Raw genomic sequence first — 12,622 nt, 5'->3', positions numbered from 1 at the left:
ACCTACTTGGAAACATTGTATCTCCCCGAACACAAACTGAACATCTACGCGTTTTGTGAGCATCTAGAATCTAATAATCTAGAAATGAGCATCGGCGTGGCAAATAACTGAGCTGTCTGTAAAGTAGCTTAGAAAACCAGTAGGATCGTTGTAAGAGTGAATTTTAACTAAACATGGTGATTTTCATGAATGTGGAACGTCGTCAAAAGGTGCATTCAGTTTGAAAAACACATTAGGAGCAGGAATATCGAAAACTTTTCATGTAATTAACTTTTATTTATTCATAAATTGTGCAGTGCGTTTTTTCTAACACTGGCCATAGAGATTCCCATCTCAAGGTGTCTACCCCATACTAACTTATATTTTGGTGACTCGATTTTTGCCTTGATGGTTGAACACTGTCACTGTTGTCTTTTTTTGTTGTATCGAGATGCTACTTGAGCATCAACTGTTACTTACTGAAGTATTAGTATCATCTAGAAAAACTAGAAATATTTTGATTTGATATTCGAGTAGATACTTCGTATTTCGAGTATGAGCATCTACTGAGTTTTATTTATATCAACCATTGTCAAAAAATTGATCGAACGTTGTTTCGACAGAACTTCCTTCGCACCAAAAGTATAATGAAACATATTCAGCATTTTCGAGTTGAGTCTTTTCTTCACACAATTTTGTGATGACCTAATCAACATTTACTATCAACACGTTGATATACCACCTTGGATTGGTGCAGTGTAATACTAAAAATAACTGTATTGTAGTCCCAAAATTATCTGCGAAAATCGAGTGAGCAATTCCATCAATTTTTTGGGGGGAATAAATAAATATTCTTAACAATTTACCATGCTTACAATAACTTTAAAACGTCTGCAAGATCTCAAAGTATTCATTTTTGCAACTCTTGAGTTATTCACTAAAATAAATTGACTGATCCATATATTTTTTTGAGTCACTGTAAAAGCAAATCTAAAAAATATGAATGCAGTGATAAATTACGAAAATATACTGATGATATTTTCCACATTTTAGATAGGATTTATTCGGCAAAACCTTGAGATGACGTCTTCAAGTTTTTGGGCTTGATAAACAGATATATTTTGATTGAAAACCGACCATGTCAAACAGTAACTTCAAAACGTCTGCAATATTTCAAAATTCAGTTTTGCAATTCTTGATTCAATCAATAAAATAAATTGACTCAGTGATTAATTTTTTTGAGACACCCCCTATAAGCAAAACTAAAAAATATGAATGGAATGATAAATCACAAGTATAGTCCCATCCTATTTTGGACATTTTAGATAGGATTCATTTGGCAAAATTTTGGGCTGACGTCATCAATTTTTTGGAGGGGATAAGTAAATATATTTTGAATAAAAATTTATTATGCTTATCATATGTTTAAAACATCTGCAAGATTTCAAAGCATTCGATTTTGCAGATTCAAAATTAAATTGTAGGTGAAACGGAGTTCACGGGGTCAGCTAGTTACAAATATGTACAAGGGATCTAACTAACTAAAACACATCAATATAAACACAATATATGTATATCAAGAATAACTATGGAATTGAAAGAGACGGGTTACTCTCATCAGTTAGGAAATCAATGTAGTTTATAACATGACCTGCATTTCAAATATGCTTTCAGTCTAGGCTTACAGCGGATAAGTGGAATCTCTTTCAATTCCAACGTTAAAGCATTATAAAATTTGATACCATGATACGCAAAAGCGGTTCTAGAACAAAACATCGAAAGATTGAAAAATTGAAAAAACAAAAAAAAAATCCAAACAAAAAAAATTTTGTTCAACCAATTTTCTTTGTTCCAGTCGCCGTCGTCGTGGCTTTTTTCATCTGCTGGGCCCCTTTCCACGCCCAGCGCCTCTACGCCCTCTACTCCACCTCCTCGAAGCACGACACCGACACCCACACCCTCTACCTGAAAATCTACGAGATCGTCACGTACATAAGCGGCGTCCTCTACTACATGTCTGCAACGATAAATCCAATTCTGTACAACATAATGTCTGTGAAGTTTCGCGAAGCTTTCAAGGTGAGCTTTTATTGCACAATTGGATTAAAGTCACTTTCACCAGACTTTCGCACCGAACAAACACCAAGCAATCGCCGGCTTCTTACCGACGATGACGCTTTTATTAAACTTCGCCAATGTTGATACTGTTTTCTTTGGCTCGGTGGCGCTAATGGAGTTTGCTTTAGTTTAGCCAAAGCAAATTATGACTAGTCCAGTGGGTCCAAAAATAGGTTTGTAAGTTTAAGAGCGACCCGATGAGGCGTTAAGAAAGTTCGAAGTAGAGAGAAGGCGAAAGTTTTCCCGAGATGAAAGCGAAGTTTTCACTCTGAAATTTAAATTTGTCTTCGACTGGTTAACTTTTATTAACTCCCACCAAAAAAATTCAATTGAAATTAATAATTAGAGTTCGTTATAAAATTTAACACCGTGGGCGTAAATAAAGTGCCATTAGGCCATCACTGTAAAAAATTTTTGGGGTAATTTTACTTCCACGGGTATCTTTACAAAATAATGTAAAATCACATTTTAGGGTAAAATGAAAAGTACCACTCGGGTGTAAATTTACTTTCCAAGGTAAAATTACATTTCAGGGTAAAATGGAAAGTACCACTCGCGTGTAAATTTACTTTACAAGATAAAATTACCCACTCCGTTCTACCTTTTAGGGTAAACTTATTACCTGTGCATGATGTAATTTTACTCGGATTTAAATATTTAATTTTGACTGGTTAATTTTTATAATTTAGGAAAATTATATAAAATATCATTATATTGTACAGAAAAAAACTGTAAAAAAACAAAACTTACATAACACAGAATGAGAAAAGTTCTGCATTTGGCCCACACTAAAAATTATAAAATGGCAAAATCCGGTTCCTGTTAAATAGCAGAATAGACCGTGCAATGTAATTAGTTCATTTTTAGCACTCTTTAATGTCATATGTTTTAAGGCTATAAAGAACAACACTTATGATGTTATCTTATGACCAAATTATAGAACAGTTAATAGTTTTAATGTTTTTGTTATTGTTTTTCATTTTTTAACTGTTTTAATGTTTATGATACTATAGATTTTATATTTTTATATTTACATAGAATTGGTACCAAAACATATCTATATTTAAATTTTAAAACTTATAAATGAGAAATAAAACGTATGTAATCAAATAAACTTGTTTATATATATATATATATTAGGGTGATTCAAAAAAAAAAAATAATTTTTTTTTTCGTGTCAAAGAGGTTCAAAAGTTTCTTTTCAACGTAAAAAAATACCAGTTAAAAGTTGAGCTCTTAATATTAATATTAAGACCGTCCGCATCGCGTTTTTCTATTTCCCATAAGAATAACATGGGAAAATTTTTGTTTGCACCTTCTGATATTTATTGCTAGCCCGTCGTGTGTCGTGAAAAAAATTCAATCACATATTTTTATAGAGAATTGAACGCTCTACAAAAAGTGTCTCCTATGATTTTGCGAGAAACCTGACTATGATTTTTTAACCCACTGATGCTGAAAATGTTCGGAAAGAGTTTTACTGGCCTTATTATAGCATAAAATTATAAACAATTACTGTTTAAAAAACTAAATTTAAAATGTGTATAAATTTTTGTGGTGATTTATTCCAATAAGACCATCAAATTTATTGTAATGCATCAAAAACGTCAAAATTTGGATAAATTTAACTTTAGCCTAAAATAACTCTTCAACTATCAGATTTCTCGCACAATCATAGGAGACACTTTTTGTAGAGCGTTCAATTCTCTATAAAAATATGTGATTGAATTTTTTTCACGACACACGACGGGCTAGCAATAAAAATCAGAAGGTGCAAACAAAAATTTTCCCATGTTATTCTTATGGGAAATAGAAAAACGCGATGCGGACGGTCTTAATATTAATATTAAGAGCTCAAATTTTAACTGGTATTTTTTTACGTTGAAAAGAAACTTTTGAACCTCTTTGCACGAAAAAAAAAAATTATTATTTTTTTTTGAATCACCCTAATATATATATATATGTAGTTCATTAAAACAGTAACACTAATTTTATACTACGAAATAATTCTACATAAATTTTAATTAACAGTATAACAGCACTATATCAGAGTAATTTTTTTAACAATATCTAGAATTTTTTACTCTGTATTCATCAAAGTCATCTGAAATAATAAAAATGTTCACCCTTAGAACCTTCTTAAATCTTCATGCATTTATACATTACCAATATGATCTTTAAATTCTGTCACGTAATTTTTTTATAAGTGACAAAAGTTTCATCTGAGATGTTTTCCTTGTACTCTTTGTGTCCTACTCGGGTTGAATTTTAAAAAAATACGTTTGCATAAATTCTAAAGTATGTGATAATCCTTGGGGATAAGCGAGATTAAAAGTATAATATATTGCAAACATTTGCTGTATGGCATGCGTCAGTGTATCTGTTCCATTATTAGTTTTTTGGTTTACCACAATTACGTGGTATTTCATATTGATTTGAGTTTCTAAAATTAGATTTTAGATAGTACTACTATACGCCATGGAAACATAATGATTACCGCTTCCCACTGCAGCAATCCACGGAGCACTGTTATGATTCTTGGGTAAAATTCCGTAGGTGTCGTCGTTCTAAAAGAAAAATTTGTAATTTTGATTTTTGATATACTCACAAACTTACCTCAGGTATCTGCGCATACAACAAATTTAAACTTTCAGTAAAAAACTTTGAAATAACTTGTAAAACGCAGATTAGTTTTGCATCCTCTGCTTCTGGAATGTCTGTAATGTACTTTTTCTTTACCACAAGTTGTATAATATTTTCGGCCTTTTTGATCATGGCTTTACTTAATTCGTTAATATCTTTATCCATTAATTTGTTAAAATGCCAATAAATACCCGATTGACAAAGGAGAATAGGCCAATGTTTCATTATATTGACTATTGATGGTGGATCCTCTTGGTTTAAATATCTTCTCTGAGCCGAATAGGTGAGATATAATAACTTAAGAGTGTCAGCAGAAAATTCCACTTCACACGTTTTGGTCTGTAATAACTGTTGCGCCGTTTCTAAGGAATTTAAATCTGAATCATTTGATGGGACTGGAGGATCCCAAAAACTGCATCCTGCTTTTGATGACAACATATTTACTTTTTCTTAGACAAAGGAATGTTTATTTTGTCGAAATCGCCGACTCGTTTATTTGAAGTTCGATTCAAATACTTAATTCTATCTTGCAATTTAAAAAATACTCCATGATAACCTTCTCCAATAAGAACACCGTCGTCGTCTCGATCTTCAAACGTACCTGGAAATTTTTTACACATTTCTTGTGCAATGTTTTTCAAATACTTTGCTGGTATCTGAAGTTCTTTCGATCTAATTTCCTCTGCTACTACATGAATCACTTCCTTAACAACTTTTGGATCTCTTTTTTTGTTATCGAGCACCTTAGTTCAAAAAATACTAACTTTTTCCCAGGGAATCACAAAATTTCTCCAGGTATTTTTAAAATTTTCTTCCTTGTTATGTTTCTCTTCTGAGTTCATTATATTTCCTAGATTAATACTTGCATTTCCTAAATCAGGATATATCATAGACCCATCACTACTGCAAGTACTTAAACTGTCAACTGATTTCCAGTTTTGATTTGGTTCTAATAAAATAAATGTTTCTGTAGCTAAAGCTTTTAGGACTTCATCATCATCAACATATTTGCCATCTGTTTCCAAAACTAATTTTGAACCGTTTAGGTAAGTTCATTTTCTCCGAAGCTTGAAAAATGTTAATTCTGTGATACGGTGTGTGTAATAGTGTAATACTTCATTTTACCTACCTTTCAAGACCAGTGTTTCATAACGATTATTTTCTTCATCTGGGATATTAATAAAAATTTTGATTGTTCGCGACAAATTCCAAATTTTAAATAGGACCATGATTAAGGAAAAGTTCTTCATTTATCCATCATAGTCCATGAAAAAAAAAAAAATATACATAAATAAATATAATATTGTCAACTATACAAACATTCATTTACTTATTAAACATTTTGCAGATAGTTTAAGAGCTGTTATATTAAATTAATGATGCAGACTTTAAGAAATAACAAATAATTTTTATTAGTAAAACAGTAAAAAACTTATTTTAATGAAATTGTAAAGAATTTAAGGGATTAAAACGCTAAAACAAGTTATATTACTGTTAAACAAGAGTTTAATTGTTAAAGTAACTAAATATTATACAAAAATGAAAAGTAAAATAAAATTTTCTTTTACCAGATATATATTTTGAAGTTAAATTACGTTTTTGGACTCCCTGAACAACTCAATACCTATTCAGTCTTCTATAAATTTGTAAAGGTACTGATTTGAAGCAAAATAATTTTTTATTTTCGAATTGAAAGATCATTAGAGGTTCATAAGTCAATAAATCCTTAAAATGACTACCGATAATTTCAGAATTATTGGATGTGGTGTTATTCCCACTATCATATACACCTTTAGTTTTGTCAAAACAAATGGTAACTTTATACCCAATGAAATAAAGGTCAGTATACGTACTCGTACTAGTTACCAATATATATTTAATTACTTCCCGAGCGTAAGCAAAGAAAGTATTGTAATCGAGTCCGTCGGCCGACTCTCTACTTTTACGTTTTCTCGATCTTTCATGACCCCTAGAAGACGAAGAAATAGGTCTCCCATTTCCGTCTGTCTGTCCGTCTGTCCGTCTGTCCGTCTGTCCGTCCGTTTGTCCGTCTGTCTGCCGTCCCGGATTTTTATTAGACAGATTATCTCCGAAAGTACTGGACCTATTGTTGTGAAATTTTGTAGTTATATTAGGAATATCATGTAGATGGTAAAACGCTAACCAAAATTTGTCTAATCATCCCCACCACTAATGTGATGACGTCACTTCAAAATTGTACATAGTAAATGGATTTTAAATTGTATAAAATAATATAGTCCTAAACATGTAGTTTACGACTCCGAATTCAGTTTTTACCCGAAACTTCCAGATTTTTGGAAAAAAAATCAAAATTATAAAACAACATTTTGCAATTTAATTTTGAATCTGCTAATCCGAATGTTTTGAAATGTTGCAGATGTTTTAAGGCTATAAAGAGCATTATAAATCTTTACTCAAAATATATTTGGTTATCCCCTCCAAAAACTTGATGACGTCAGCTCAAAAGTTTGCCAAATAAATCCTATGTAAAATGTACAAAATATGATGTGTCTGTGCTTGTGATATATCACTCCATTCATATTTCTTGGATTTGCATATACAGGGTGACTCAAAAAAATTAATGAATGCGTAAATTTATTTTACTGATTTACTCAGGAACTACAAAACCGAATGCTTTGAAATCTTGAAGGTGTTTTAAAGTTATCATAAGCATGGTAAGTTTTTGATCAAAATGTATTTGCTCATCCCCCCTAAAAAATTTATGACGTCACCACAAAATTTTGCTAAATAAATCCTATCTAAAATGTACAAAGTATGATGGGTCTTTTCTTGTTAATTATCATTCCATTCATAGTTTTTGGATTTGCATATACAGGGTGACCCAAAAAAAAATGAATGGGTAAATGTATTTTATTGATTTAATCAGGAACTCCAGAACCGAATGTTTTGAAAATCTTGCAAATGTTTTAAGGTTATAAAGAGCATAATAAATTTTTAGTCAAAATATATTTGGTTATCTTCTACAAAAAACTGATGACGTCAGCTCAAAAGTTTGACGAATAAATCCTATCTAGAATATACAAAATATGATGAGTCTGTACTTGTAATTTATCATTCCATTCATATTTTTTGAATTTGCAAATACCGGGTGACTCAAAAAAAATAATAAAATCTACTGCGAAAAAAAAACATAATAGACATGCAGTCGTCACGTTTTCGACAGCGAGGGAAGTACTGTCTAAACTCTTTAGACCAATTTTTTTTACACAAATTGTAGTCACTGTATTCGTTTTCACTACAACAAATGTACATATCGGCTGTATAAGTAGTACCTCTAAATATTGCTTTCTGACATATTAAAGGATCTGTAAAAGTGCAGAACTTGGACAAATAAGATAAAAATATTTGGTCTATTGCTTGAGGTACGTATCTAGTGGCTTTGTCAGATATAACCTTATCTATAAATAATGTGTTTAGTGTGGCATGAAACGCTTGTAAAAGCTGATGCTTTTCAGAAAGTGATCTCAAAATATTTTTAAAATTTGGACAGTGGCGTAAAATATTTTTAAAGTAACGATATTTACTTTCATACCTTAGCGTCCAAAAATTTTTCATTGGGCCAAATTTTCTTATTAAATATGGATAATGAGATAAAAAGTGGTGCTTAGGTCGCAGCGGAACGGTAGGAAACACTTCTGTTCTTAAACTGATATAATCATTTATCAAGGTTTTCAAATAAGATATTTGAGATATTGATATTACTGGAGCTAGCAGAATGCAGTTAATTTCTCTAAGAATTAATATTAACCGCCATGAAGGTTCATCTATTTCTATATCGCATAAAGCAAACGAAAGAATTTGTAGAAAACGTAAATTTTCTGTTGCATTGCCAGGAAGCTTATCGATTTTTTTTAAAAGGGGCACCTTTTCGTACTTTGTTTCTTGAACCAAACGTAATTTTTGTAATTTTGTATTCAACGAATCGTAAGTAAAATATTTTGTTTTAACTAAGTGGGCTATACATAACATTACATCGTATTCAACCACCCCTTCAAATATATCATGTGCCAAACATGGTGGCAACTTTGGGTTACAAACATGAAAATACTTGCTTTCTAGAGATGTACCGACTGTAGGTCTAGCCGACTAACCGACTAGCCGATTGTTCGGCCAGTAAAAACCGACTAGTCGGCCGACTGTTCGGCTTTGCTAAAACCGGTTTATAAATGCGACAGACAGTGTGTTTTTTTTTCTATTTCTCTGATTATCTTAAAAATTTGTTTCATTTTAATAAAAGGAATAACTAAAGTTCCTTTGTTTTCCCAAAAATGTGTTAAATTTGTTTGGATAATTTTAACATTTAATTTTTTTAGTAACTGAGTACAAAAATAAAGAATAACACAATTTAGGGCCAGTTTATACAATATTTTAACTGAGATTAAGTTGATCGCGCATTTAACAAGGCCATTAGCGACGTCTGATTGGCGTAGAGTCGGTCACATGGTACTTTAACGTGGGGTTAAAAATTAAATCGCAATTAAATATTTAATTGAGGTTCTGTAAACCAGGTTTAATTGTTTTATATAGTATTTTAATTTTAATAAAAAAAAGCCGACCGATCGGCTGTTTAGCCGACTAGTCGCCGACTGCAGCCGACGATGAAAACGGCCGAATAGTCGGCTTATCCGACCGGTCGGCCACTAGTCGGTACATCCCTATTGCTTTCATTTAAAATTGATGAAGACTTAATTCCGTTGGCTGAATTTTGCATAACCAATGCTTCAGTTGCATCTTCTTCATACGAGTTCACAGTTCTTAAAACAGAAGTAGAAATTAAGTTACCAGAGTGAGCCAAACAAAAACTACAAAAATTACTATTTGTATTAAAATTTTCAACGAAACCCCCAATTTGATGAGATGCTAATTATCTCCTACCACAGCAATAAGTGTTCCTTTAAAGAATGTATTATGAATCAAGAGTCCTTCTGTTTCTAGCAAACGAATATCGGCCATAATTACTTTAAAAATTTCAGGAAAACCATATTCTTTAATATCACTTTCTAAACATAAAGCCACAAGCTGAATGTGATCTACTTTGGTTCTATTAAAAGGTGGTATATTCCCTAATGTCATGTACACACCTACTATTTTGTGAATATTTCTTGAAGAGCCGAGAGGATTGCATAACTCAAACGCATCTTGATAGAGAATTAATTGTAAAGAATTAGGATTTTTTTAAAATAAATCTATATTGTCAAAGCATTCACCATCTATAAAATCGGTATATATACGAACCTTTGTCACATTTTTTCTGTTTAAGAATCTGTTCATAAATATGTTCATTATTTAGTAATACTTTAATAGTTTCTAATATTGGAATGTACACAAAAAAACTTTGTTTCTTATCTTTTTTGTTTAAAGGTATGTTAAGTGGTGTAACAAATTTAAAATTATTTTTATAATATTTTCTTCTAACATACGGAGACCTTAGCAAACCATTTTTAGAATTGTGTCCTTTCTAAAACAAATTTTGAGTTTTTATTGCAACTAAAATATCTTGATTTTGTTCATTAAGAATATTATATATATGTTCTAGTGTTATATTATGAATATCATATATTCCGTCAATTATTGTCTGCAAAGCCACATTAGATAGAAAATGTTTTAACTGTAGAGTGTGGTAAGTTTGAGCAAGAGAGTAAATATAAGAATCATCAAAATTTTTGAAGGTAATTTTTTGATAAACAGTGTATCATCCATTGTGGAAGAATCACTATTTTCAAAATGAGCCTCAAGAGATTTGTCACTTTGACTGAGAGAAACATTGTTTTGTTTTACTATATTTTGACAAATAAAATGTATTCTATAAAAATGTGACTTTATACTAGAAATAGTTTTAAATTTATTATCCGGTCTGGGACATTTTTGGAAAGGACATTTTACAACAAAGCCACTTTTTATGTGTTGATACATATGTGAAAGCATGCATTTACTATCTTGTGTCCTAAATGAACACTGCTCTAGATTGCACATCATCATGTAAGATTTTGATGAATTTTTCTTAAAATGGTTTCTGTACAGATGAGCTTTGAAGCTATTGTATCTACTATACTCGCGTTTGCATTGGTGATATTTACAATAAAACCTTGCACCTTTTGCGTTCCTGTGTAGATATTGATGAAAATTGTAAGTTATTATAGAAAGTAACTCCTTTCTACAAAGTGCGCAAGGATACACACAATTCATGCAAATGTATCGAAATATTGGTCACGTATGCATGCGATAACTTCAAAACGTACGGTACAATTACCCAGAGTTGAGTAATTTTAAAACTCATTGTAGTAAATTTACACCAAATAAGATGCAATATTGCATGAAAGTGTAGTATACCCCTAAAAATAGGGTATAAATACACAAAGACGAAAAAATACCTCCACAAAAAGTAAATTTACACATAATAAGGAGTTAAATTTGTTTTACCCCAAAATTAAGGTAAAATCACTCATTTAATATAGGTAATTATTACATTTACGTGCGGTAAAATTACATTTTTTTTTACAGTGGCACCATAAAACCCCTATTAACTACCAAAACGCGTAAATTTAATAGGTTAATCGATCGTTGACGCACGAACTAAACTCAATGGGACCCAGCGGTGCCCCCTGCCTAATTTTTGTTCCGCCAACTGTCACACACAACTCCTATTTCCCCTATGCTAAGTTCGTCTCGGGCCGTCAGTCATCGTAGCCTAAAGCATTTCTAGTCAATCTTTTGCAGGAGACGTTTTCCCGTTGCTGCTGCTTCTACCACTTCAAAGCCAGCCGACCACAAAGATCCTACTCAGTTCTCTCTCGTTCTGCTCAACGCGGCCCTGATTCTACAGACTCCGGGAGGGACGACCCTACTGTACACTCGCACACCTCCATTACTCAGAAAACTTCGATCGACTCGTTCACTGGGCTCAATAACGGAATGAGGAGGTAAGGAAACTTCTGACAACTTGTTGCGGGGCTGTGGCACTTCATTAAAAAGGGCTTAGGACAATTAGGTAGAACTGCGATGAGAGATGAAGTTTAATTATCTGGGGCCGTAACAGGTTTTGCGTAGCAGCTGTCTAAGGGGATTAAGAGGTTATTAAGTCCAACTTTCAGTATACTTTTCTGATCCGATATTTTTTTTTAACTTTTCAACTAGTCAGTAAAGAACTTTTTTGAAAAATTCGCCAAAGGAGATTTTTATAAACCCCGCCCACCCGCCCCCTTTTGATTCTATTGATTTTTATTAATATTATTAATTAATGACAACTTTCACATTCTGTGAAGTTATGAGTAAACTCTTAGATAAGTTGAACGGCAAATTATGTGATATAATAATCGGTGGTGACTTCAATTTCCACTTTGAAATTACTAATTGTAACACTACAGTACAAATTAAGGACTTATTCAAGTCATATGGACTATATCCAATAGTCAAATTTCCTACAAGGAAAAAAGCTACATTAGACAACATATTTACCAATATACCTGAAAAAAACATAGTTACCAGCCCTCTTGATCTAGTGCTTTCTGATCACCAAGGTATATACATGGAAGTAAACATGTCATGAGCAGTAAAAAATAATTTATGTAGTAGTAGATTTGTTAGGCCTATAACCAATTATGGTAAAATTGTTTTTTATAATCTAATGGAAAATATCTCCTGGGATTTTATTGACTCAAACACACTTGCAGATGAGAACTTTTTAGACTTTATAACCATCATTACTGATAATCTTCGTATTGCCTTCCCTGAGAAATTAATTCATAGTCCAGATCCCGTAAATGCCAGAACCAAAACCAAATGGTTCACTGTAGATCTTCAAAACATGCGTGAAACACTAAATCTGCTAAAAGAGGCTTAT

At 32.0% G+C, this 12,622-nt stretch overlaps 1 protein-coding gene and 1 long non-coding RNA gene across 2 annotated transcripts in view; one reads left to right on the top strand and one right to left on the bottom strand.

The window, feature by feature from the left end:
• The window catches only part of LOC135129588 (pyrokinin-1 receptor-like), a 131,327-nt gene that overhangs the window by 104,454 nt on the left and 14,251 nt on the right, over positions 1–12,622 (top strand). Inside the window, exons 2-3 of the mRNA XM_064056770.1 lie at positions 1,835–2,058; positions 11,500–11,702. Coding sequence (XP_063912840.1) covers positions 1,835–2,058; positions 11,500–11,702 — 427 coding nt within the window. The remainder of the gene's footprint in view (positions 1–1,834; positions 2,059–11,499; positions 11,703–12,622) is intronic.
• On the bottom strand, positions 4,231–4,968 carry LOC135129718 (uncharacterized). The gene is made up of 3 exons (XR_010280633.1): positions 4,714–4,968; positions 4,595–4,664; positions 4,231–4,540 (listed from the first exon to the last, which is right to left on the bottom strand). It is a non-coding gene; the product is annotated as an uncharacterized LOC135129718 (long non-coding RNA).

Source organism: Zophobas morio, unplaced genomic scaffold, assembly GCF_036711695.1.
Source record: "Zophobas morio isolate AGI-343-1 ecotype UQ-CSIRO unplaced genomic scaffold, CSIRO_AGI_Zmor_V1 ptg000016l, whole genome shotgun sequence".
NCBI classification, from domain to species: domain Eukaryota; kingdom Metazoa; phylum Arthropoda; class Insecta; order Coleoptera; family Tenebrionidae; genus Zophobas; species Zophobas morio.
Note: the sequence above shows the minus strand (reverse complement) of the source record. Positions and strands in the feature narration are given on the sequence as shown.